Source organism: Crinia signifera, chromosome 2 (assembly GCF_055691185.1).
Source record: "Crinia signifera chromosome 2, ASM5569118v1, whole genome shotgun sequence".
Lineage (NCBI taxonomy): Eukaryota > Metazoa > Chordata > Amphibia > Anura > Myobatrachidae > Crinia > Crinia signifera.
In genome coordinates this window covers 368921150-368948901 of record NC_139218.1, presented here as the reverse complement: position 1 = coordinate 368948901, position 27752 = coordinate 368921150, and the positions used below count along the sequence as shown (strand labels likewise).

Genomic DNA, 27752 nt, shown 5'->3' with positions numbered 1-27752 from the left:
CAAGCAGCCCACAGCTCTGGTGTGTGTGGTGGGTACTTGTGCAAAGTTATGCAGGGGGGTTTGCTGCTTTGTGCAGGCTGTGTCAGTGTACTGGTTGTGTTAGGCAGGCTTTGTCAGTCAGTGTGCAGAGGGTAGTGGCTGTCAGTGTAGTGGAGTACAGTAGGCAGGTTGTCAGTCATCTTTTTTTTTTTTTTACATTGTGGTGTACTGTACACCATACTGATACTGCCAGTTACGTGTGTGATTGTTCTGCCTCCACGCAGTGTTAGACAAGCACAACACAAAAAAAAAATTGTGTTTTGTCTGTACTGCACCCCAATACACCATTCTGATACTGTCAGAAGTTCTGTGTGTTAATAACCATCCAGCTTGCTGCAGACCTTGGCCTAAATTGAATGAAAACAACATTGTGAGCTATAAAGTGGTCAAAATTGTTTGGAAATGTTATTGAGGTTAATATTACTCCATGGCCAAAGTGCAAAAATCACGTGGTTTGGTTATTTTTTTTTTTTTTACCATTTAAAAAAAAAATCCAAAGCCTTTCAGTCGCTTGATAAAGCCAAATCTTTGGCCCCGGCGCCCATCTCTACTATGTATATCACTCTGTAATGTGAATGGACAGTTACAGTATTAAAGTGATTTGGTCTTTGAGGCTTCCATTTAATAAGATTTCCCATTCCTCCTGTAGAGACGTCTTGGGGATTATCCCAATGTGCGTTTTACAGAGGCGGTTCCACAGACTTCCATAAAGAATTTCCAGAAGAAGCTGGCTGAGATCTCCCATTCCATTAAAGAGAGGAACAAGAACATGCGTTTGCCATATCCCTACTTGGACCCGAGTGTGATTGAGAACAGTGTATCTGTATAATCGTACTAGTGGCTGTGATCTACTGACTATGCCTGACCTTGCCACCAGCATATAATACCCTGATGTGCACTGTCCATCTGTGTTGGCAGAGGAGTCGACATTGAAATCTTCAAGCCATTGTCTGATCATATTTGATGTGATTAAATATTTCATTACAATTTGCGTAGTTCCTTTCTTACGTGATATGTACCTCTGATGCGAAGGGTTGGCTTAGGGCTTATTTCAGATCTGATTGCATTGCTGCATATTCACAGGCTGCAGGACTGACAACACATGCACACCGCCTGTGGTATGGTTGCGTGAGGCCATCCTGTAATTACACTTTTTTTTTGCTGGTCATACAGAAGTTGATTGACAGGGAGTGGTAACCAGTCATTTCCTGGGCGTGTCAAGGAAAATAACCGTTTCCCAGTTTTAGAGAAAGATGTATGGTGTCTGCTTTCTCTCTTAGCTGGTGACTAATGCCACATACACTATGCGATAAAGGCAGCTAATGCGATCAATTGTTTCCTTTGAGCTACAGAATAAAGGATATAGAACCTCGATGGCTAACATTGACACTCCAGCTGTTTAACTATCCATCCCAGCATGTTCGGCTTCAGTTTTCCTGTATGGCCATGCTAAATCTGATGCAGAGCATGCTGGGATGTGTAGTTCAACAGCTGGAGTGTCAAGGTTAGCGATCAAAGATATAGAACATACTTGCTGAACAATTTCAAAAGAATAGGTTTGCTCTACCATTTTCAATGTGATATGAAAAATCATCAGAACAGAAGTACACCAAGAAATATATTAAATATGAAATTTTTTATACAATTAAATAGTAATCAGTGGAAATTGATTTTATATATTTTTTTTTGTTTTCAGAACTCGCGCTAAAATTAAATCAACACAAATAAAACACATAACAGTTGGGCAGTACAGATGGTGTAACGGTTAGCATTACTGCCTCGCAGCACTGAGGTCAAGGGTTCTATTCCCACCATGTCCTTTAACTGTGCAGAGTTTGTATATTCTCCCTGTGCTTGGGTGGGTTTCCTCCAGGTACTCCGGTTTCCTCCCACAATCCAAAAATATACTGGTAGGTTATGTGGCTCTTAACAAAGAATGTGTGTGTACATGTGGTAGGGAATATAAATTGTAAGCGCCACTGGGGCAGGAAAAAAACTAGTAACCAACCCTGGATAGGAGGAAACTAGGGGGGAATACTTGGTATGAAAAGCTCTCAGCAGCTGCTAAACTAAAAGGTTAGTGAAGCCTGTATAATTGGGTACACAAGAAAAAAAGAAATGGATATTTCCTGTGGGATATTGGCCAGGATGCATGATCTGTACAAATATTTATTAACACATTAAAGTTAATATATTCTAAAACCATAACCTGCTGAAACCATTGAATGTAAACAATGCTCATGTCCACAATAAAGCAGCAAATATGAAGGGAGAGTCCGTTCCTAGTATTCCCACATTTTGTAAACAGAATGGGATAGTTACCACTCCTGGCAAGATGATGAAATGCTGGTAGAGACGCTGTCCCAAGGTTGGCACAAATAACTGAAGTCCACTGGCAAATTGAAGGATGGGTCTTGTATGGTAAGAGGGAGATACACTGGTGCACCAGAGGATGAATTCAAAGGCCTCCCAGATGGAAAGAAATGGTCAGGAAGAGCCATTGCTGTAGGGCTGGTCCGGACTGCAATCCCAAGTAAGTGGGTGGAGTTTGGGCAAACACTATCTGACGCGTTTTGCCGATCTTGGCAGCTTTATCAAAGGTATAGTGCTTGTGGGCATGTGTCGGTATATATACAGCTCTAACCGGGGCTGACATGAGCTGGGCAACTTTTCGAGGGCTATACCCCTTTATCAAGCCACTTTTTGTAGTGGCTTAATGAAGGGGTATAGCCCCAAAACATTGCCCATTAAATCCACTTTTTGGATTACTATTTGGATTTTTCGTCTGAGTGCCGCCTTACCATTTCTGCACAATTACACACAAGTGCTTTTTCAAGGTGGAGAACACAATAACACGGATCACATATTGCTCCTCCATGGAGGTGTCATTCACTTTATTATAGCCAGTGACCTAAATGCAGTGCATGTGCACGAGAGGGACAGAGGCCATCCATAGGCTCCAGTGAGTCCTTTAATTTCCTGCATTAGAAAACTATTCCAGCATTCCAACACCACTACCTACATCCACATACACTGGGGAGATGTACTACTCCCTGCTCTGCTCACGTTCTGCGCCCCCTACAGGTATGTGTAACAGAGGGAAAAGCTATACATATTATTTCCAATAAATTGCCACCCCTTTAGCAACTGGACCGTCTGTCATGTCAAGACATCTACTAGTGTGAAACCCTGCTACATTAATCTGTACATGCGTTTCCAAAAATCTCTGAAGCTCCTATATACACTGACCCAGTACTATTTTTCTGGAAAAATAGGTTCAGGAACTCCTGGTCTGTGGGTGGATCAATTAAATAAAAAAAAACATATATAATAGAGAGTGGGACTGAGAGATAGATGTAGATATTGTATTTAGAAACAAAGGCACTCACAGGTGAGTTTAAAATAAAACTTATCTTATAAAAAGTACATTTTCAGTACCTGATGATGTCATATTTAATTAGAGGTTCAGGAACTGAGTTCCTGCTGGTTCCTGCTGAAAAATAGCACTGCACTGACCACAAGCTATTGTACAGTTACTGAATGGTCCAATGCTCCATGTTAGGTTTGGTTGCAGTTCCCATAGTAAGAAATAGTTATTTAGTTTTGACCATTCCCTAAAGTGACCCTTTGGATGCCCCTATGATATTTTAGGGGTGTGTTCAGTCTAAGAGCCAACACTTTTCCCGTCAGAGGAACATACTATGTAATAGTTTTAATGCGCAGCTTGTATTGATATGTTTAATCACATCAAATATCTGACAATGGCTTGAAAACAATACAGGGTCTATAGACTCCACACAACACAGATGGTCAGTGCAAATCAGGACGTTATACACTGGTAGCTAGGTCAGGCATAATCAGTAGATCACAGCCACTAGTCATGTTATACAGAGACACTGTTCTCAATCACACTCGGGTCCAAGTAGGGATATGACAGTCATGTTCTTGTTCCTCTCTCTTCTCCTTCAGCTTCTCCTGGAAATTCTTTATGAAGGTCTGCGGAACCGCCTCCGTAAGGCGCACATTGGGGTAATCCCCCAGACATCTCTACAGGGGAATGGGAAATCTTATTAACAGAGGCGTACCTAGAGATTCGTAGGCCCCATAGCAAAAGTTTGTAAGGGCCCCCTAATTGGCAACTGATGTTGATAAATGTATGTAAAACATATTAATTACACAGCAAAGATGGGCCCCCTTCAGCTCTGGGCCCCATAGCAGCTGCACCCCTTGCACCTATGGTAGTTACGCCCTTGCTTATTAATATGAAAGCCTCAAAGGCAAAATCATATTAATAACTAGGTCCGTTCCCCACCAAATTACAGAGTGATACACACATGAACTCCATGTATCCCACATCCGGGTAGATCTCCATTCTGTTACAATGTTTATAATTGCGGTAGACCTGCTCCATAAATGATAAGTGAATTGTCATCCACAAACAGACCTTACTATAAAGATACCTGCTGAGTACCACCTGAGGGATGCATGGTATTTTATAAAGAGTCTTATTAAGTTACAGTGTCTACATTAACAATTGACATTTCATTGAGGGCTACATTATCTCAACTAGAGCTCCAGGACAAATGCTATGTCTCTGCAGTTAGCAATCAGTGCCTTATACAGTCTGGGACATTGTTTAAGAGCCCACATTAGGAACAAGCTTTTGAAAAGCATCTATCGTGTATTTTTTAATCAGCAATAATAATAAGTGTATGAGCTTGGTTGATTTTTGTACATCGCATATATTGCCTAAAAACATTGGGGATAATGGTGTGTAAGATCAGCAGCTGGACTTATAGTTACTAAGGCTCTACCTGAATTATTAACCAATCAGGCCAACTGGCACATACTGTATATGAAAATTCCTTTGATCTGTGAATACTAATAGAAAGTTGGTTGTCTGCTCTTTCTATATACAGCTACCTTTGATTGAGGTGCTTGTGTAGCTAATTATACCCCTTTTACACCGCCGCAAAAACCCAGGTCAGTGGCGGGTCAGCGGCAGTGTAAATGGGTCAAGCCGTGTCCCTTTACACAGCATGCTCCTCCGACCAGTGACCATTAGGGGCTGAACACCGGTGCGTGCACCCGGTGATTTATCGCCCACTGCACATACAAATCACTGGCAATATGGTCGCTCGGTGACCTTATAGCCAGCGATATGTGCTTAATATTATATGTGCCAACATCACCAAGCCGTGCCCCATGTCAGGGGGAGACCAGTTTTTTGGGATCCTCCCAGCCATTCCCGGAGGGTAGGCAAGTATGGGCTAGGGGCATAGCCGCCAGCTCTCAGAGTGCAGGCCATACCCCCACAATGGGTGGAAAGGGGGCATGGCTTTACAGGAGTGCTGCATTCATAGGTCCCTTGGATGCATACAAGTGTCCCTACTCCACTGCCACCAATGTAGGGAGGTAGTCCAGAGTGTTAGGTATCTGCTCAAAAGAGGTGACCTCAATATTGGTGTGCAGGTTCATATATTTGACAAAAGATTTGATTACAGCCTTTAATATTACAATGTAAATATAATAAGCAATATATATGTGAGGAGTAATGATTAGTGCACCTGCGTCTCCCTGTCTCTTGCATATACTGTAGATATAAATCTCAGCAAGGTAGCACCTCTCAGACTCATTACCAGCAGCTATGGCGAGCAGTCAAGAGCCCATTTCCTATATTGTCTATATTATGGGGAAAGCTATAGCAACACACCTGAGGTTGGAGATTGCCTCAGTCTAGATTAGTTCCCCTCCCCCACTGCCCTCACATGGTATATAAGCAGGGACCTAGCAGTGACTGCTCATTACTGATTCAGGCATCATCCAAAGTAAGTGCGCTTATACTTATATGGTGTCAGTTTTTTTGGGGGGTGTGGGGCCCCTGAGATTGTCTGGCTGGGCCACTTCAGGCCATCACTGATTAACACAAAGGGTGATATTTAATAGGGTGAGAGAATCAGAAAGTGAGGTTTGGTAAGAAATCTCCAGGTTTTTTTAAAGCGGCAATCATTTCCGTTTCAGAAGCAAACTGGTTTGCAGTGTAAATGACTGGCGATTTAAAAAATCTGGACCCCCCCCCCCTTTTTTTTTTTTTTTTTTTTTTTTTTTTTTTTTTTTTTTTTTTTTTGTCTTTGGACTGGTTTGGGGGTGCTCTGTCCCCCTAGAGCAGGGGTTCCCATTCTTTTTTGAATCCTGGCACTCTAGAGTATCAGGGTTTTTTTTTTTTTTTTTTTTTTTTTACTTCACCCCCAAGGCCAAAAAAAAAGTTTATAAAATTTGAGCTCCAGTAGATTGTTTGTTTTATATGTGATCCTTAGGTTCAGTTCCAGTATGTGGTAAACGGGCGTATTTTATTCTGTTTGTACACATTTTATTATTGGCAGTATCAGAACTGGTTTTGTCAATAAATAAATAATTACCCATACATAATTTGAATGTGTCCTGGACCACCAACCTGTGGCACCCCTGCAAGTGTCCCCAGGGTGCCATGGCACATAGTTTGGGAACCACTGCCCTAGAGTGTTAGGAACCTGCTTGAAAGAGGTGACAGCAATGCTTGTGGACAGGTTCTTATATTGGGCCTAATATATGGTGACAACCACTTATGACTTAATTAGAAGATCTGTATTATATTATGCAACTGCACCCCTCCCCATCTTGCATATAACTATAAATCTCAGCTAGGTAACTCCTCCTATAACAAGCAGCTGGGGTGGTGTGCAGTCTAGAGTCCCTCTTCCTATACAGTGTGGGGTCTGCCTAAAAACATGCTAAGCAACCCCAAACTGCTTAGCTAAGGGGTGGGATTAGGGTGGCCAATCCCGGGATCGGGATCCCGGGATTTGGCTCCAAAAAGACCGGGATTTCAATCCCGGGATTGGAGTATCCAATCCCGGGATTTCGGGATTAGACTTCGCATGCGCAGTCTAATGCCGGGCAGCGTCTGAGCACTCGCTCAGACGCTGTCCCCGTCCCGGCGTGCGGCCTGCGCAGCGTGATTAGGTCACAGGTCATGCTGCGCAGGCAGTAGCGCTACATCCCCACCGTCAGATCTGCTAGCTGCCTCCCGCAGTTGCCTGCCTCTTCACCGAAGCCGCCTGCTTCCCCCGCTTGGCACTCCCCAAAAGTAAGTGTGTGGCCCCGGCACCTGCTTGCCGCCAGGCCACCCGCATCACGCACCGCTGCCACCTGCCCCCCTCCCCAAGAGTCAGTTAGTGTGGGGGGCACAGGGGAATTTTTTTTTTAGGCATGCCAATCCCGGAATCCCGGGATTGAGCATTTTTCAATCCCGATTCCCGGGATTGAAAAAATGCCCCGGGATTGGCATCCCTAGGTGGGATTTCAGACGTTGGGGTCTCCACTGGACTGCTATCCTCCTACATACTCCTGTGGTAGAACTGGCACTGGGCTATTCCATGTATTGACAGTGAAACAAAGTTAGTGGTCACTTGAGTTTGTTTTTTTTCAAGCAGACCACAAGCTCCAGCAGGCCCTCATTGTCCTGGAATGCCAGCACTTCTCCTACCAGGGCAGGTTTGCTGGACACTGTAGGCCAATTCAATTGGGGTACCCTCTTTTGTAGGGGTGTAAGCTTTCTGAGGGATTCTACTCATGGACTGACTAGTGTAGAGGTGGCTTATGTTATGTCAAGGGGAACTTGAAGTAACCATATTTTTTTTTTATTTGAAAAATGAACAAAGCTTGCATTCCTCACAATATATTTGCCTAATTACAGGAATGTGGAGTATCAGTCGGGATATGGTCGATAGCTCGACCTAAAGATGGTCGACATGGGTTTTTTCACTTTTTTTTTTTTGGGCCGACGTGTGCCGACATGTGGTATTTCATGCCCTACCATCCACTAGGGCGTGGTGGGAGAATAAAATAGTGTGACTTGCATAGCAAGGCACCGTGCCCAAAGAATGACGAGGGCAGCGGCGCACTTAAAACTGTCAACATTCTGGTGAAAACCCCACTGTTGATTAACGCATGTGTCGGCCTTCTACTGTGTTGACCTTCCAGTATGTTGGCCCAACAGTGTTGACCTAATGACTGTCGACCCAATGAACCCATTCCTATCAGTCATCATGTACCTGACCCCTGCCTCACAATGCCAGTAATCTCAGCATTGTGGATCTGATATTATGCTATTATGAAGACACAACCTCTGCTCTGCCCCTATCCATCACCACCTCTGCTAAGCCCAGATATTGCACCATGCCAAGCTGCTTGCCACCTCCTGGAGGATGATTTCAGAAATTGCAGCGGCAACCCTTTTGTTTCAAAAACTGTGCAGGAAATGGAAAAACTGACTGAATTATCTTCAAGATCGAGCCCATGTTCGGTACATACCCTACAATATAGCCCACCTCGCCATACCTTACTGGAGTACTCCCGTTTTCCTGTTTCTTGCATGTTTTTTTAAACTGATGGATGATTCTGCTGAGATGTTTCTATAATGTCTATCTGGTTTACAAACCAGACGGTTATTAAACTGGAAGTCCTGTATTGCTGTCATTTAAAATGATTAATATGATTCTGATCGTCCATTGCTATCTACAGACAGGATTTTCCTTTGCATTTACCTTTATTAAATTTTCAGAACCAATGGAAATGTAAAAAAAAAAAAATTGATGCTTGGATAACTTCTGCTCAGGTCTGAGACCATTCTGACTAGTCTAGTTCCTTCCAGCACTGCTCCATCAGGCATTGTTACCTGAAGACATGGGGACCTACAAGCTAAAGATTGCTACAGGGACTGACCTGAGTGCTGGGACCTGTGACCAAGTCTCCATTGTTCTTCTGGGCACCCTGGGAGAAAGTGTTAAACATCACCTGGATCATAAGTGGAGTAACTTCAGACCTGGAGCTGTAAGTATCTTATTAGTATGCTCATAATGCCATTAATACAAGCTGTTTATTACAGGAAATACAGACACCATATCAATGTACAGTTCAAAAATGTTATATATATATATTTTTTTTTATTAGGGGGGTATTCAATCTTGGGTCATGGTTGTCGAGCTGGGCCAACAGCCATGACAGGGCCGTAACTAGGGGGGGGCTGGGGGGTCACGCGCACCGGGCGCTGGAGGTGAGGGGCGCTGTGAGGTCCGGTGACAGGGCAGGTGTGTGGCCGTCCATCTCCTACTAGCGCGGCTGCAGGAAGCGCTGATGACTTCGAAAAGACTTGCCGGACGCTGATTGGCTGAATTCAGCCAATCAGCGTCCGGCAAGTCTTTTTGCAGTCATCAGCGCTTCCTGCAGCCGCGCTAGTAGGAGTCGAGATGGACGAAGTCAGTAAGATGCGGCTTCAACGCAACGGTGAGAGGACTGTGCGGGGAGGGGGGGGGTCTCCGGCGCCAGGGACAAGGCGTCATTTGGTCGGTCCCCCCTGTCAGCTGCTAACTAAGCAGCGGGGAATAAACACTGTGCGCATGCGCACAGCGTCTATTCCCGCAGCCAGGGGGCTGGGGGCATGGCTAGAGGCTCACAGAGCCTCTGGGTCATGCCCCCATAGCGGCAAATGGGGGCGTGGCCTCGTGGGGAGCAGCGATTATAGGCCACGCCCCCCCCCCTGAAAATGTCGGCGCACCTACGGCGCGCAGCAGCATGACAAGGGGGGGGGGGCACCAAAAGACTGCCTTGCCCCGGGCGCCGGAAACCCTTGTTTCGGCCCTGGCCATGACCCTGTCCTGTTCTCAGTCTGCTCGACCCAGAATTTGCAGGCACATTTCAATGTCCCGCCTGCAGCGGGACAAGTTGGGGCTGTGGCCGGGAGCTTGTCATTCCAAGCCATTCTTGGAAGAACGAGCCTTACTGCTTGTAAAGTTGGGCTTGTTCTGCCGAGATCCCCTGTTCAATGCTGTCGGGGAAGAGAGCATTGAATAGGGCCCCGTAGCAATGTCCTGGAGAGATTGTACATGTTGGCAAGTTTGCCTTGCATGTTCTGTATAATAACCTACTTTAAATTAAGTTTTATTACCAAAAATAAATTCTGGTTAATGGACACCGATTATACAATAAGATGTGCGAAGTACAGTAATAGACAGGCTTCTTTGGCCTACACATACAGTACAATATAGTTGTACCCTTCTTAATTGGCATTACACTTATGTACCTTATTTGACCCAGTTCAGGACTGGCTTCTGCCTAAACAAATTTCACTGCTCTGTATAGTACATGCAATACCAGCGATGCCCTGTAATTATTAAGTCATAGTCCTGTGCAGCATCATATAATGTATCACTAAATGTGCAGTCTATATCCTGAGGAGCAAGTGGGGCTCACTGCTGTTTCCCCTGTGGGCCAGTCTGTCCCTGGACAAGGAGTTCAGGCAGTAGTGGGTTCTCCATTGTGATACTCGGCCTTCATGAGTTGGCGCCAAGCATTCTGCATCAGTGTCTACTACCTGAACAGTGCAGAAGACTTGGCTTGGATTCGTTACCAGACTGAATCCCTGGTGGCTGTTGCCAGAAGCCTAAACGGGTCCTATGCATGTAGCGATACTTCTGAGCTGACGCTAGATTGTTTAGCACAGCACTGGAACATCGCTGTGTGCCGAACAATCTGGGGCAAACACAGGATTTGTAAGGGGGGTTGATTTCCAGAATATATAAAATTTATTTTTTTCACATGAAAACCGACTTTTTGAGGCAGGAACCTCTTTACACACCTTCATAAAGAGGCTTCTGCTTTCAAATTTTATCAAATAGATTTTCACAAATCCTCGTGCCGCTGCCTTTTTCCATAAGATGTATGGCGGTGCTCCAAGACTGGTAATTTGGTATAGTGCTTTATTCTTTGTCTTTCGGGGCTGTACCTGTCAGCAGGGTGATGACAGATACAATCCCAACATGTTGAAAGACTAAAGCACTTTAACAAAGTACTGCCATCATGCCACATAGAATAGATGTCCAAAAATTGCAGCTAATAACAGTGACTTATGTATCTGGAAACCCCCCAACCACCTGCATATATGATGTATAAGAAGTGTTTATGTTTATAACATACGTACATTGAATATCATCTGAACCTCCTGCTTCAGTTGTAGTGAGTCTAGCCAATGTCATAGCAAGTCTGTGTCTCTCCCGCTGGTCATCTCATTTCCACTCGATGGAAGGAGGCGAGCGGGGTAAGCTGTGTGCTGCTGCCACATTCCTTCATCCTGCTGAAGCTCTCCTTGGCCACCTTGCCGCATATCATTGCTCTGCCTGCAACAATGTCCCCGGCATCTTCGCATAGAGCTGCCCAGCAGCGGTCACTAGAGACAGTCTCCGTCTCAAACTAAATAAAAAAAACTTGGTCTGGCTGTCAGGAGGGTTTCTGGGCACTTGGACCCCCCCCCCCCCCCCAAATCCGGCATGCACTACACATGGAGCGATGTAGAGGCAATTTACATGTCTAGGCCCCGTTACTCCCCAAAGTAAGTCCTGGAACAAAGATGTCTACAACTCTGCCAAGTCCAGTATAGGGAAATGCAGGACAATTGCACCTTATATAGTCTTGAGTCCAGACTGTTGCCTGGTCTGTGGCTCACGATCAGCAAAATCCAACAGGAACGTCAACCAACCCTGCGTTTTATAGGTTTTCCCGGTTTAAAATATCTGCATACTTTCATTAGACTATTCTTGTGTTTCAGTTTTCTTGATCTTGAACTTTAACACTATTCATATGAACAAATTATGCATTTAAATATTTGGCGTTGAAGCAGTTGGGTTCTCCAATCTTCAGACTATTTAAAATGTATGGCTAATAAAAGGCTATTCAGTAATTATCTACATTAATAAAGTATTCTGTCTATCCATCCCCCTAATTCCCTAGTATGTGTCTTTCTGTGGTTCCTCGGTGCATGTTTCTCAGACATAGCTCTGCTTTTCCAGGTGACTGACTTTGAAGTTGACACAAAGAAAGATCTTGGAGAGCTCCTGCTGGTTCGGCTGTCCACCGTGACCTACAATAACTTTAATACAGTTGCTTGGTATTGCCGCTATGTCAATGTGACCTGCCCTAATGGTCGGCTCTACCAGTTCCCGTTTCATCAATGGATTCCTACGGGAATGACTGTGACCATACCAGAGGGAAAGGGTGAGATTCTATCCAGATTTGTATTGTGCTCCCTGGAGATCTCCTCCTCTGGTCTATGTGGGTGGTTGTCATTGTGGGAGTGGTGCTCACCCCAATGTATTATATTGTCACATTCCACAGTGCTTCATCTCCACGCTGGTGTACAGCAGTGCTCCTGGAGAGGTCGGGGAACTCCTTTCCCTATGCCACCTAATTACCCCACTCCTCTCCCCCAGTAGGTAGTCAGGGCCAGTGGTAGGGTTTTTGTTACAACCCCCCCTCCCTGCAAACTATAATGCTTCTGTTAGCATTACTGTGCGGGGCCAATGTGGACAATGACCTAGTTTCACCTCACCATTAGAGCTGGTGGAATTCTGTTCCATCCTGTCACCCCCCCCCCCCCCCCACACACACACACACACACACACACACACATGCACACTTTAACCCCTGGTGTACAGTACTATCTATTATACAGCTGGGATTGATGTAGAATTAGCGCACATGTAACACTACAGATGGGAAGGTTTCCATGTATGGGCACTTTTCTTGTCTCATGATTCCTCTGTATGCAAGATCAATAACCATCCATAAACCAGACTGACTATGGTACATTACAGTACTCTTGGTATCTGTTCTGTTTCAGGCATCATATTATCCGGCAATACTCACCCACTGCTCAAGCAACAACGGACAGAGGAATTGGAGAAGGAGAGGGAAACTCACAAGTAAGATGCCGCTATACATGGAATACAGCATTAGGGCTCTCCTACCTCCCAGTCTGTTGTTACCCAGTTTGTTTTATCACTGTCTACTATTGTAAAGCGCAACGGAATCTGCTGCGCTATATAAGAAACTATAAATTAGTGTGTCTGAGGAAGTGTCCTTTGCCCTAGAGCTGGGGTAGCCAACCCTAGTCCTCGAGAGCTACCAACAGTGCATGTTCTGCAGTTCTCCTCACAGAATCACAACTGAGCTAATTAGCTCCACCTGTGTATCTTTTAAAATGTCAGTGATTAATGAGTGCAGCAGCTAGGTTGTCTGGAAAATGTGAACTGTTGGTAGCTCTCAAAGGCTAGGGTTGGCTACCACTGCCCTAGAGGGATAGAACTTCCCTTCCCTTTTTGGTTATTTTAGTAATCCCCCTTGCTGCCTCCTACCCAGTGGTTTAACTTCATCCTAGTCGCCTGTATGCAAGATAGATCTTTGCACCCTCTGGTCAACCTGTTATTGCTCACTTTCACCATGGATGCAGTGCCATGCGACTTTGGACTGCAAATTTGACACCTGCATCTGAGCCAATGATGACTGAGCAGTAGTGGAAATCTTTAACTTAATCTGCAAATTTTAATCACTAGACAATACAGAGAGCGATTTAATGATGAGCAAACAATACAGATAGCATTTTGGTGACTGTTACAAACCACGTAAAGCACGTTCCACCAGACAGTATGAAAGCAATTTTGTGACAAGCATGTAATAGACCAATCCATAACCACCTTTATAATGCAGTGACCGCCCATAATTTAATGTTGCAGAACCCCACCCATGCTACATCCAGGAGTTCAGTGTATGTATTAAAACACCTATAGTTGCTCACACATATGATTACATGTATACACTCGATACTGTATATTGTTGCTCATACCTTACACACTGGCAGATTTATCTTAGAGGGACTGTGGCAACTCCATAACACTCCTATGTTATAGTGCAAGGCTGGTAGCTCCACTCCCTTCTGGGACACTGACCCCCTTCCCCTGTCCCTTATTTTTAGCAAGGATGGCCTTTTCAAGGAGCAGGACCCTGGACACTTGCCCCCAGAGACTCACATTGTTAGCCCCATTATCACTGACTGCAAGCAGCAGGTTCCTCCTCATTTGGGAGGAGGGAGCTTATGCCTGGGTGGGAGGAGAGGGACTAATAGCAACAAGAGCCAAGGCAGAGCTTCCCTGCCTGACCGCACAGGAAGCTCAGTATATAGCTGGAATGCTTCTAATAACTGGAGTACATCAGGCCTGGAAGCTGCCTGTGTCAACTGAGTACAGGTGCCTCCAGCAGTTCCACCCCTGTCTCTACGAAACGTCTTCTGAGTGGCTATGACAGACTTATATTTATCCTATGCATAACTTGGCATTAACTAGACCAGCGGTTCTCAAACTGTGGGTCCTTACCACCTCAGCATGGGGTCACAACTTTGTTGCTGATCATCAGGCTAATGTGTCTGTGGTGGGGGGGGACAGGGTATAACGCATTAAGTAAACGCCCACGGTTTCCCTTTTCCACCCCCCTGTCACCTTTTACCATTACCCACTGCATCCCTCTCACAAAAGCGGTCTCTTCACTATACTGACCATACCTGTGGCGTCCATTCAGTAGTAACTTGCTGGGGTCCTGTAAAAAAAATGTTGTCTGACAGGGTCCCAGAGCAAAATAGTTTGCGGACCCCTGAACTAGACTATTAAAATACAAACTAAGCATAGACTGAAGACAATAAGAATGTATGTATTTCTGGTGTTGAGGTCTGAAATATCCCTGCTCCAGTATTTAAGCCTTTGCTGATTGACCCAGTTCTTTCAAGATCAACTGACTTTTTTTTTTTTTGTCACTTATTTTGGATTAAGCTGCCTCATTTATTTAAACCAATCCCACTGGCTTTAAAACATTGAGCGAAAAAACATTGACTTCTATAATCGGTATGCTTAGGAATGGTCCATGTAGGGAAAGCATAACTGATCACTTTAGTACTAACCTATGTATCCTGCAGGTGGAAACGTTATGCAGAAGGTGCCCCTCACTGCATTGCTGTAGACAAGGTTGAGGAACTGCCCAGTAATGACCAGTACTCCTTCCAAAAACTGAGCAGCTTCCAGCATTCCAAGTCAGCCGTGTATGTATCTAGTCTGAGAAGAAACTGGAGAAACCTCAGTATATCCTTCATGTCTAGTTCTCTAAATGATTGGCCAAAGAGTCCTTCATTGATTTGCTAAGCTCCTGTTTTTTTTTGTTTTTTTTTGTGTGTTCTTTACTTAAGTGTATATACTGTAGTTGGCTTTCCACAATCTAACATTGTGCCTGGAAATGTACTTGAGCATTGGTACTAAGATCTCCTTTTCAGTCACTTGCAAATCCCTTTTTGTAGTTGTGGAAGGGAAATGTAAATTGGCCTTTCTCTACATCACTGTATGGATTTGTTGGGCTATAAAACCTCTTGGTTCTTAGGTGCATGTTTGAATCCTTAATAATACATTCTTTCTTAGGGGACTTGTAATGATGCTGGAAGGTTTCACAAGTGCAGAATCGTGGACCAGTCTAGATGATATCAAACGGGTCTTCTGCCTGAGAGGGTTTGATAACTCAGGTACTTTTTTTTTTTTTTTTTTTTTTAATCTTTCTTATTCACGGAGGTGAATATCTCAGATGAAGGCGTAACAGCTGCTAGTCTTCTGTCCCCTCTTTAGTGAAATGATACACCTATCTCATATGGTAAAGTGGTCTTTTGAAATGAGCAAGATCGGTAATATCCCAGGAGTACTGCAGTTTGTGATGAATCCGATCTAATGTTCCTTCATGTCTTTTATCCCCAGATGTGGTAGCTGAGATGTGGAAGGAGGATACCTTTTTTGGTAACCAATACCTGAATGGCATTAACCCTATACTCATCAGGAAATGCTCCCACATTCCTGAGAACTTCCCAGTTACTTGCAACATGGTGGCTGCATCTCTGGGGACCACCACCAGTCTTGAGACAGAACTAAAGGTGAGGGATCTATTTCTGGAAATTAGGAATAAACAGCAAGTCCATTGGCTCCTATGTTCCCCCACCTGTTTATGTTGTATACGGTTTACTTGTTACCCTCCTGGCTGTTGCACCGCAAACCCGAAAACAAATTTCTAGTATACGCAATTATACCTGGCCAATAAAGCTGATTCTGATAAGGCCGTTAGCCCAAAACTAAGAACCCAGATACCCAGCAATAAACTGGTGTTTGCATCTTTCAGAAAGGCCATATCTTCCTGGCCGATTACAAGATTCTGCAGGGGGTCCCAGCCAATAACTCCATTAATGGAAAGCAACAATACATGACTGCTCCTATGTGTCTACTGTGGAGAACTCCTAAAGATCAACTTATTCCAATAGCCATCCAGGCAAGTATTTTCTCTAATGTCTACTTAATTCAAATATGTTATGTGGAATCATAGTTGTAAGATTAGTTTAAATACAATTAGAGGGCTTGTTTAAGCAAAGGCCATGATCATATAAAAAATTTTTTTTTTAAATAAATAAATGCATGGCTTTCCTCCTGGACCAAAATGTTGTGGACTACCATTGTATGAGACAGTTGAAGCATTACTTGGGGGTCACCATACCAGACTGTACTCAGGTACCACTATTTAATACAGCTGGGTAGCGAGAGGTGCACGCGTTATCCTCTGCCAGTACAAAAGACTTATACGGGGTCTTGACATCCCCAAATATTCCAGGCCTTTTTACATATAGGTCCATAGCTATAACCACACAGGCTTTTGAGTTCCATAAGAGTTTTAGTAAAAAAGAGAAAGAAAAGTAGTCATGGCGGATGCACACCACATGTATTTTGTAATTATTGGGTCTTGATGAGTACAAATTTTTATATCTTATGTGGGGAATCCTTTTAATCTTTATTATGAACTGGATTCAGGATATACCCACAGTAGTTAGGCGAAATACAAGAGGTTAAAATTACTTACATACAACAAGTACAGACATTTGGTGAAAAAGATGAGAGTAAGTGTATAATAGTATTAAAATATAGGTAGACCGGATCTGTATGGTGTGGTGCCTGTCTTTTTAAGCTTGGGATTTCTATCCCCTGATACACTCGCTGATACAATGCAAATCCTTGTGGGTATCAATAATTTATATATTGCCTATACTGGCACATCAAATTATGGAGTTTAAATATCAGTACTGGACCTTCGTTGCCCTTATTGGTGGGTGATTATTTGTGTTCTGTGCAAGACCTGTAGCATGTAGCCAACACCTCAGATACAAATGAACTCTCTCACGTGAGATTTAGTGTTTGACTTTATTACACATTCGGTGGATGCTGCTCTAATTTATTGTGGAGAGATAATACTCTCTACAGTAATTTTTCACTTTAGTTGTTAATTCTGACCAGGTTTGATTTTTAACCAACTAGAAAGTGTCTGGATGTATTATATCACCACAGTATCTTTAATTAGTTTGTTGCACCAGAATATAATTCACTACAATGTAGCTAACTAGGTTGGACTGCTAATAGGCGTTTACTGGTTTGTTATTTAATGTTGCTGAACCAGTATGCAGTGAAATGCTGCCACCTACTGGTGGGAAACAGGTTATGCGCCCAAGAAATCACAAAAAAAAATTTTCAGTCACACAGTACAAGCTTAGAGATTATTTTGACAGTTTAACTAAGGTATAATTCCTACTTCACACACATACAGTCCTGTGTCTACACTATAAACACAGGTTAGAACACGTGTTTCGCACTAGCTTCTTCAAGCTAACCAGCTTGAAGAAGCTAGTGCGAAACACGTGTTCTAACCTGTGTTTATAGTGTAGACACAGGACTGTATGTGTGTGAAGTAGGAATTATACCTTAGTTAAACTGTCAAAATAATCTCTAAGCTTGTACTGTGTGACTGAAATTTTTTTTTTGTGATTTCTTGGGCGCATAACCTGTTTCCCACCAGTAGGTGGCAGCATTTCACTGCATACTGGTTCAGCAACATTAAATAACAAACCAGTAAACTCCTATTAGCAGTCCAACCTAGTTAGCTACATTGTAGTGAATTATATTCTGGTGCAACAAACTAATTAAAGATACTGTGGTGATATAATACATCCAGACACTTTCTAGTTGGTTAAAAATCAAACCTGGTCAGAATTAACAACTAAAGTGAAAAATTACTGTAGAGAGTATTATCTCTCCACAATAAATTAGAGCAGCATCCACCGAATGTGTAATAAAGTCAAACACTAAATCTCACGTGAGAGAGTTCATTTGTATCTGAGGTGTTGGCTACATGCTACAGGTCTTGCACAGAACACAAATAATCACCCACCAATAAGGGCAACGAAGGTCCAGTACTGATATTTAAACTCCATAATTTGATGTGCCAGTATAGGCAATATATAAATTATTGATACACTCGCTGATACAATGCAAATCCTTGTGGGTATCAGGGGATAGAAATCCCAAGCTTAAAAAGACAGGCACCACACCATACAGATCCGGTCTACCTATATTTTAATACTATTATACACTTATTCTCATCTTTTTCACCAAATGTCTGTACTTGTTGTATGTAAGTAATTTTAACCTCTTGTATTTCGCCTAACTACTGTGGGTATATCCTGAATCCAGTTCATAATAAAGATTAAAAGGATTCCCCACATAAGATATAAAAATTTGTACTCATCAAGACCCAATAATTACAAAATACATGTGGTGTGCATCCGCCATGACTACTTTTCTTTCTCTTTTTTACTAAAACCATTATACTTAGTCGATAGGATAGCACCCCCCGCTTGTAGAAAATAATATAGCGGCCAAATATCCTGAGCTTACAGGACAAATATTTCTTTTTGTGTGCAGATCTCAACCCCACCCCCCTCCTAAACGAGTTCCATAAGAGACACTAAAGAAAATGCTAGATTTAAAGTATTTTTAATCTGAAAAAAGGGGTTGGTGGTTTTTTTTTTTTTTTTTTGTTGTTTTTTAACAGACAAATTACAAATGTGGACAGTTATTTAAAACTAATGCAATATAAATAACCTGGAAACAAAAGTGATACAAAAAAAATAAAATAAACCTTGTGTCCTAATATCTTCAAAAATAGGTTTGTGCATGAAGGAATTGCTTCAGTAGCATGTCAAACATAACCAGTTGGGAGTCGGGACATATGGGTGGTCCTAAATGGGTTTGGTTATTTGGGACTGGGGTACACAGTTTGAACACTACTACAGTATTACTCTTGGTGGTTTAATTAGCTTACACATTCTGCAGTGATTTTACAGTGAATATTTGGCCAATCGCATCACTCCCAGTGGAGTAGATTTATATTCCCTACCACATGTAAACACTAGTTAGTTTTTTTTCTAGGAGCTGATTAACCATCCTACCCCTGTAGGCAACCAAAGTACTGTATCTACCTAGCACAGCCCAGGGAGTATACACAAACTGCTCAGTTAGGGCCATGCCACAGGGCCGGTGCAAGGGTGTTTGGCACCTACCTGTAAACTATAAACCTGCGTCCTCTTTCATAATTCATAAAAGGACAGAAGTTGCATCGGAAAAGATGTGTTGACAAGTGCAGCAGTCGGCAGAGCAGCGAGAGCATGCCGTGCAGATACTGCCCACTTCTAAACAACATATAAAGGATATTTGTGGTTCTAGATGGTGTTGTAGTGACGGTTCTGTCTATTACAGTTGGCACAAACCCCAGGAGAGCACTCTCCAATCTTCCTGCCGAGTGACTCTGAATGTGACTGGTTACTGGCCAAGACCTGGGTGCGCAATTCTGACTACCAGGTGCATCAAATGGTCACTCACCTTCTCCGTACGCATCTCTTTGCTGAAGTCTTCAACATTGCAACCACCAGACAACTTCCAATGGGCCACCCGGTGTATAAGGTGATCTGGTTTTACAATATTTTATTTACAGTTTCTTATATAGCGCACACATATTCCGTCGCGCTTTACAGATCATATTTGAAGATTCATATCAGTCCCTGTCCCAGTGGAGCTTACAATCTATTCCCTACCACATGTACACGCGCACACAGACCTTCTAGGGTTCATTTTGTTGGGAGTCAATTGGCCTACCAGTATATTTTTGGGATTGTGGGAGGAAACGAGTACCTGGAGGAAACCTGTGCAAGAACGGGGAGAATATTCAAACTCTGCACAGTTAGTCATGTGGGAATCTTACCCATGATGTCAGTGCTGTGGGGCAGTAATGCTAACCATTACACCATCCGTATTGGCATGGAGTGGCAGTCTCTGCAGGGGCTTTATAAATTGGCTAAAGCGTTCATTTAATATGGAGGCTTTGAGAGGTGTTATCGGAACATAGGATTTGTGTGCAGGTTCTTAGCAGGCCCACATAGTGGTAGCAGTACTGTAGATACTAGATTGTCATGGGACACCAGAGGGATACATATAATGTTATGGGTGCATTATGTGGCCCCTGTGCACTACCTTGCACCAATCATAGATCGGTCTGTTACCTGAAATGGTGGAACATAACATTTTGCTGCCTACTGCAGAATGATCTGCATTTATATGGCATTACAATGACATAACTTGTACAAGTCCTACTTGGGTTTTACAGAAGGGTGATTTGACGGCTGATGCTGGAGTATTAATAATGTGGTTATTTCCTGTATTTAAAATCAGTTTCTCATGGTCTAGATCAGATGCTGATGATTTATTCTATTTCCCCAGCTAATAATTCCACATCTTCGTTACACCCTTGAAATCAATGTCATTGCCAGATCTACTCTCATTGGTCCTGGGGGTCTCTTTGATAAGGTGAGATCCTTTCTTATATAGTGGTTAAAGAAAACTGTCCTAGTTCACGTGGTATTGAGTTTAAGGTAGAACATTCATATTAAATGTTTTAAACTATCATTTATTTGTCCTGAATCTAAAAAGACCGTATTACACCAGAACAGACATCCAGCACATTGTATTTTTCCAGGGTATGGTAACTGGGAAAGGAGGGATTCCAATACTGCTGAAAAAAGCAATGGATGAGGTCACTTACAGCAGCCTCTGTCTCCCTGATGACATCCAGGCAAGAGGATTGGAGACCATTCCCAATTACCTGTACAGGGAGGATGGGATGAAGATCTGGTTGGCTGTGGAGAGGTAGTTCTGAAAAACATTATCCTGACGGGCTGCCCACCAAGAGGGGGAGAACCCGGTAGATGTATGAAGGAGTAATAAATTTAGAAGTGAGACAGAAGAGAACTGTCCCATGGCAACCAATCTGCTGCTCTGTATAATTTTATATTATGCAAATTATAGATGTTACTTCAGTGCTGATTGGTTGCCATGGGCCATTTCTCCTCTGGCTCCCTTCTCCTCCCTTATTACTCCTTCATACATCTACCCCATTGCCACCTACTAATCATAGAGTGACTATGCTGTAGGACAGGCATTCCCAACCACGGTCCTCAAGGCACATCAACAGTGCAGGTTTTGAAGATATCCAGGCTTGAGCACAGATGACTTAATTAGTATCTGAGAGATTCTGATTAAACAATCTGCGCTGAAGCTTGGATATCGCTAAAACCTGCACTGTTGGTGTGCCTTGAGGACCGTGGTTGGGAAAGCCTGCTGTAGGATAAAAATCTTAATGTTGCCCCCACACGATCAGACATCCTCTGGTCATTTACAGAAAATAACTGGGTGTGGAATTCTATATATCACCCCTCCCCCGTAATTCACTGATTATCCCTCTTGCTTTATCCAACAGCTTTGTATCCAACATTGTGAATTACTACTATGAGAACGATGTGGTGGTCAGTACAGACCCTGAACTTCAGGCCTGGGTGGCCGAGATCTACAAAGAAGGATTCTTGGAGTATAAATCTACAGGTTAGTGACTTCACAATGGTGTCCTGAAGGAGCCAACCTGGTCTCTGAAATGTTAGTAAAGTTGGTATTTGCCAAAGGTTGAAGAGCACCAAATGTGGTGCTCCAGATATTACTTTGGATTTTCAGTGTGTAGGTAAGGTCTAGTTCAGTGGTTCTCAACCTTGGTCCTTAAGTACCTCCAACAGTGCATGTTTTCCATGTGCCCTGTGTGGGGTTTTTAAGGACCGGGGTTGAGAACCACTGGTCTAGATGACTAATGGTTTATTCCGTATGTTAGGAATACCTTCCTGCTTTAAGACCAAGGCCTGTTTGATCAAGTACCTAACCATGGTGATCTTCACTTGTTCTGCTCAGCATGCAGCTGTCAACAGTGGTCAGGTGAGTGACAAAACATCTTATTTATCAACAGTTTCTTATACAGTGCACACATATTCCGCATTGCTTTACAGTGAATATTTGAACAGTCACATCAGTCCCTGCCCCAGTGGCGCTTACAATCTATATAACCTACCACAGGTACACACAGACGTTCTAGGGTTAATTTTTGTTGGGAGCCAATTAGCCTACCAGTATATTTTTGGCTTGTGGGAGGAAACCGGAGTACCTGGAGGAAACTTACATTGGTACGGGGAGAATATACAAACTCTGCACCGGTATGGCCATGGTGGGAATCTAACTCCTGCTGTGAGGCAGTAAGGCTAACCATTACACCATCTGTACTGACCAAGTTTTACATGCTGTTCTCATTAAGGAAAGAAACATGGTATGTGGAGCGCTATATAAATGACTAGTTAGATCAATTGGGTATCACAAAAATAAATGATTTATCATTATAATAAAACAAACTATAATCTATAATTTAAACAATAAAAAAAAGATAAAGTAAGAAAAATGAATATAAATAGTAATAATAAAAAATAATTGGAAGTGTATATATGAGAATATTATGGCTCAAGATTAAACCGTACAACAAATTAAAATGCACTGAGCTACTTTGATGTCTTTGGGTGAGCTATGGACCTGAAGAGTTAAAGAAGTAAATGGTATACTTTTTGGTCAATCCCCAAAGTTTCAGTCCAGAAATGGGGTCCAGTATGGTTAAAGGGTGTCCATAAACCTGACGTAGCTTGTGTTATTGTAATCCAATTGGAAAAAGCTTGCCTTTTTGGTTTTCCCAGGAATAGACAGGTGGTGGCTACCCAATTGATCGGATCCAAGTATGCCACATGGACTGGAGGGGGGAAATATAGTAAAGTGGAAGCTGGTCCAAGTCGGGTAAAGTGCAGATGGTCCCAATAGCTCAGTAAACAGGAGTGCTCTAACGCATTTTCAAAGGTATACCTTTTGACTCCTGTTGAGTTGGCTATTGGGACCATCTGCACTTGACCCGACTTGGACAAGGTTCCACTTTCACTATTTCCCCCCCTCCAGTCCATGGGGTGTACTTGGATCCAAACAATTGGGTAACCACCACCACTTTCTTCTTTTTATGCTGTTCTTATTATCCGGGTTTTTTTTTTTTTTTTTTTTTTATCTTTCTGATTATACAAGTTATTTTGGATTTGGAGCATTGTGGACATCAACATTGGAAGACGTTGATTTACAGGATTACTGACACTAACTGTGCTGAACATCATATTGTCCAACATTTCTCTACCTTTTGTATTGTGCAGTATGTTATTATAGATGGCCTTTACCACTTTAATCTGACATCTGTGAACTACATATTGCAAGCCTCATTTTATATTCTGCAAAACACTTTATGGGACAATATCTACTAGGTCCTGAAACACCATGCAATACACCTGTTCCCTAAACTCTGCCAGTATAGTCCAGGTTTTAAGGTATCCCTGTTTGAATCCAGATGATAAATCAAATTGAGAGCGGGACCGATTTATTAAGATCGGTGAAATGATAGTGTCTGGATTTTATCACCGGCCAATCTGCTCCTACCATGAAGCTACAGGCTTGGTTTGAAAAATGACAGGTAGGAGATGATTGGCCGGTGATAAAAACCAGACACTATCACTTCACTGAGCTTATTAAATCTGCTGCTGAGTTACTAATGAAGTCACCTGTGCATAAGCATTGGTATCCTTAACCTGGAATGTGGAAATTGTTCCTGAAATCATCAAAGAAAAAACTGGGCACTTCTACATTACTCCGTAACTTACCTTGTAATGTATTCTGACCATTCCTCTGCTTTCCTGGTGTAAAGCATTCCTGTCTGGGTTTCCATTGCAGTCTGACATCTATACTTGGATGCCTAATGGCCCCACATCAATGAGAAGCCCCCCACCCACAGTAAAAGGGGTCAGCACAACCCAGAGTATCCTTTCTACATTGCCTGAAGTAAATACTACCAGTTTGGGCATATCCGCTGCGTGGCTGCTCAGTAAAGAGCCAATGGACCGGGTGAGTACTGGGGCAATTATGAATATTGCAATCTGTTCTAGTACTCTCATATTGGTACTTGTTTCCTAGCACGGCGCCAGCAATTTTATCTTATGCATCGGGACCAAAAAAAGGCGTCGATCGCATGCCATGTGGTGTTTTTTTTTTTTTTTTTTTTTTTTACATTGGAATAAATGTAAAATAGTCCCTGAGACCATTTTACCATTGGGCCCAATGTTAAAAGCCCACGAAACCCCAAGTTTAATTGCATACCCCCCTCATGGGTGAACTGGTCCCCCATTGTTAACGCCACCCCACGATGAACTCCAACCTGCAGCGTGGCGAGCGGCGGTACGCGTCCTCCGACTTTTTCATAACCCCACTATCCACGTCGGTGTGGAGTTGATTTTATAAAGTGTTGGGAGAGCAGCGAGCCACCGAGCCCAAATCGTGGCGATACCCGCGAGGGGACGCGCATAACTTCAAAGGTATTACGCGGGGCTCGCTGCGCTCGCCACACTTTATAAAATAAACTCCACGCCGACGTGGATAGTGGGGTTATGAAAAAGTCGAAAGATGCGTACAGCCGCTCACCACACTTCGGGTTGGTGCCAATAGTGGGCTGGCGTTAACAATGGGGGACCATTTACCATACTTAATACCCATAAGGGGGCATATACAATCAAACGGGCACATTGGCCCATTTCACATTGTTTCCTATGTTAAATTGCGTACCTTAAGGTATGCGATTAACCCTGACGGGCGCCGTGCTAGGAAACAAGTACCCTCATATTCCTGTTAGGATTGCACTGATTAGACATCCAATCATCTATGTATTAGAGATGAGCAGTCTGGATTCTGGGGAATCCGAACAGAGCCTGCCTCGCTTGCGTGTTTCCGACTTTGCTCGGAAACCTGAACATTGTAATCTCGCATTAGATTCTGGCGAGACGTGAAGTCTTTATAGGCTCGGCATCTCGAATTCGGTGAATTTCTCCCCACTCTTTCCAAGCAGCGCACAGCTCTGTGTGTGTGTGTGTGTGTGTGCTTGTGCAAAGTTATGCAGGGGGTCTGCTGCTTTGTGCAGGCTGTGTCAGTGTACTGGTTGTGTTAGGCAGGCTGTGTTAAGTCAGTGTGCAGAGGGCAGTGGCTGTCAGTGTAGTGGAGTACAGTACACAGGCAGGATGTCGGTCAGCTATATATAATTTTTTTTTTAACATTGTGGTGTACTGCACCCCAGTACACCATACTGATACTACCAGTTACGTGTGATTGTTCTGCCTCCACGCAGTGTTGGACAAGCCCAACACAAAAAAAAAATATTTTGCGCTTTGTGTACTGCACCCCAATACATCATACTGATACTTTCAGAAGTTCTGTGTTAATAACCATCCAGCTTGCTGCAGACCTTGGCCTAAATTGAATGAAAACAACATTGTGTGAGCTATAAAGTGGTCAAAATTGTCTGGAAAGGGCTGGAAATGTTATTGAGGCTAATATTACTCCATGGCCAAAGTGCAAAAAATGATGTGCTTTGGTTTTTTTTTTATTTTTTTTACCAATTTTGAAAAATCCAAAGCCTTTCAGTCGCTTGACAAAGCCAAATCTTTGGCCACGGCGCCTATCTCTACTATGTATATCACTCTGTAATGTGAATAGACAGTTACAGTATTAAAGTGATTTGGTCTTTGAGGCTTCCATTTAATAAGATTTCCCATTCCTCCTGTAGAGACGTCTTGGGGATTATCCCAATGTGCGTTTTACAGAGGCGGTTCCACAGACTTCCATAAAGAATTTCCAGAAGAAGCTGGCTGAGATCTCCCATTCCATTAAAGAGAGGAACAAGAACATGCGTTTGCCATATCCCTACTTGGACCCGAGTGTGATTGAGAACAGTGTCTCTGTATAATCGGACTAGTGGCTGATTTATTGATTATGCCTGACCTTGCCACCAGCATATAATGTCCTGATGTGCACTGTCCATCTGTGTTGGCAGAGGAGTCGACATTGAAATCTTCAAGCCATTGTCTGATCATATTTGATGTGATTAAATATTTCATTACAATTTGCGTAGTTCCTTTCTTGCGTGATATGCACCTCTGATGCGAAGTGTTGGCTTAGGGCTTATTTCAGATCTGATTGCAATGCTGCATATTCACAGGCTGCGCGACTGACTACACATGCACACCGCCTGTGGTATGCTTGCATGAGGCCGTCCTGTAATTACTTTTTTTTTTTTTTTTTTTTGCTGGCCATACAGAAGTTGATTGACAGGGAGTGGTAACCAGTCATTTCCTGAGCGTATCAAGGAAAATGACAGTTTCCAGTTATAGAGGAAGATGTATGGTGTCTGCTTTCTCTATCTTAGCTGGTGACTAATGCCACATACACACTATGCGATAAAGGCAGCTAATGCGATCAATTGTTTCCTTTCAGCTACAGAATAAAGGATATAGAACAGGCATGTCCAACGTTGGCCCTCCAGATGTTGTGAAACTACACATCCCAGCATGCTTTGCCACAGTTTTGCTATTAGAGAATGCTAAAACTATTGCAAAGCATGCTGGGATGTGTAGTTGGCCAACGTTGGACATGCCTGATAGAACCTTGATGGCTAACATTGACACTCCAGCTGTTTAACTATCCATCCCAGCATGCTCTGCTTTAGTTTTCCTGTATGGCCATGCTAAATCTGATGCAGAGCATGCTGGGATGTGTAGTTCAACAACAGCTGCAGTGTCAAGGTTAGCGATCAAAGATATAGAACATACTTGCTGAACAATTTCAAAAGAATAGGTTTGCGTCACCATTTTCAATGTGATATGAAAAATCACCGAAACAGAAGTACACCAAGAAATATATCAAACATGAATTTATTATGCAATTACATAGTAATCACTGGCCAGTGGAAATTGTTTTTATACTTTTTTGTTTTCAGAACTCACGCTAAAATTAAAGCAACATAAATAAAACACATTACAGTTAGGGGCAGCACAGATGGTGTAACGGTTAGCATTACTGCCTCACAGCACTGAGGTCACGGGTTCGATTCCCACCATGGCCCTAACTGTGCAGAGTTTGTATATTCTCCCTGTGCTTGGGTGGGTTTCCTCCCACAAGCCAAAAAGGAGGCGTCATTCACTTTATTATAGCCAGTGACTTAAAGCAGTGCATGTGCACAAGAGGGACATAGGCCATCCATAGGCTGAAGTGAGACCATTAATTTGCTGCATTAGAAATATATTCCAGCATTCCTACATCCACATACACTGGGGAGATGTACTACTCCCTGCTCTGGTTCTGCGCCCCCTACAGGTATGTGTAACAGAGGGAAAAGCTATACATATTTCCAATAAATTGCCACCCCTTTAGTAACTGGACCGTCTGTCATGTCAACTCTACTACATTAATCTGTACACGCATTTCCAAAAATCCCTGAAGCTCCTAGATACACCGACCGCAAGCTATTGTACGGTTACTGAATGGTCCAATGCTCCATGTTTGGTTGTGTGCAGTTCCCATAGTAAGAAATAGTTGTTTAGCTTTGACCATTCCCTAAAGTGATCCTTTGGATGCCCCTATGATATTTTGGGGTGTGTTCAGTAACTTCACTATAAGAGC

At 43.1% G+C, this 27752-nt stretch overlaps 1 protein-coding gene across 1 annotated transcript; it reads left to right on the top strand.

Moving 5' to 3' along the window:
- The first annotated feature begins 5849 nt into the window (after nt 1-5849).
- LOC146058050 (polyunsaturated fatty acid lipoxygenase ALOX15B-like) lies at nt 5850-26058 on the top strand. The gene is made up of 15 exons (XM_083170013.1): nt 5850-5867; nt 8732-8910; nt 11922-12126; nt 12752-12833; nt 14873-14995; nt 15366-15466; nt 15693-15865; nt 16108-16254; nt 19563-19766; nt 20580-20666; nt 20836-21005; nt 21616-21737; nt 22015-22115; nt 23982-24152; nt 25861-26058. The coding sequence occupies exons 2-15, from the start codon at nt 8764-8766 to the stop codon at nt 26038-26040; spliced, it is 2013 nt and encodes a 670-aa protein (XP_083026139.1). The 5' UTR covers nt 5850-5867; nt 8732-8763; the 3' UTR covers nt 26041-26058.
- Nucleotides 26059-27752: the final 1694 nt, after the last annotated feature.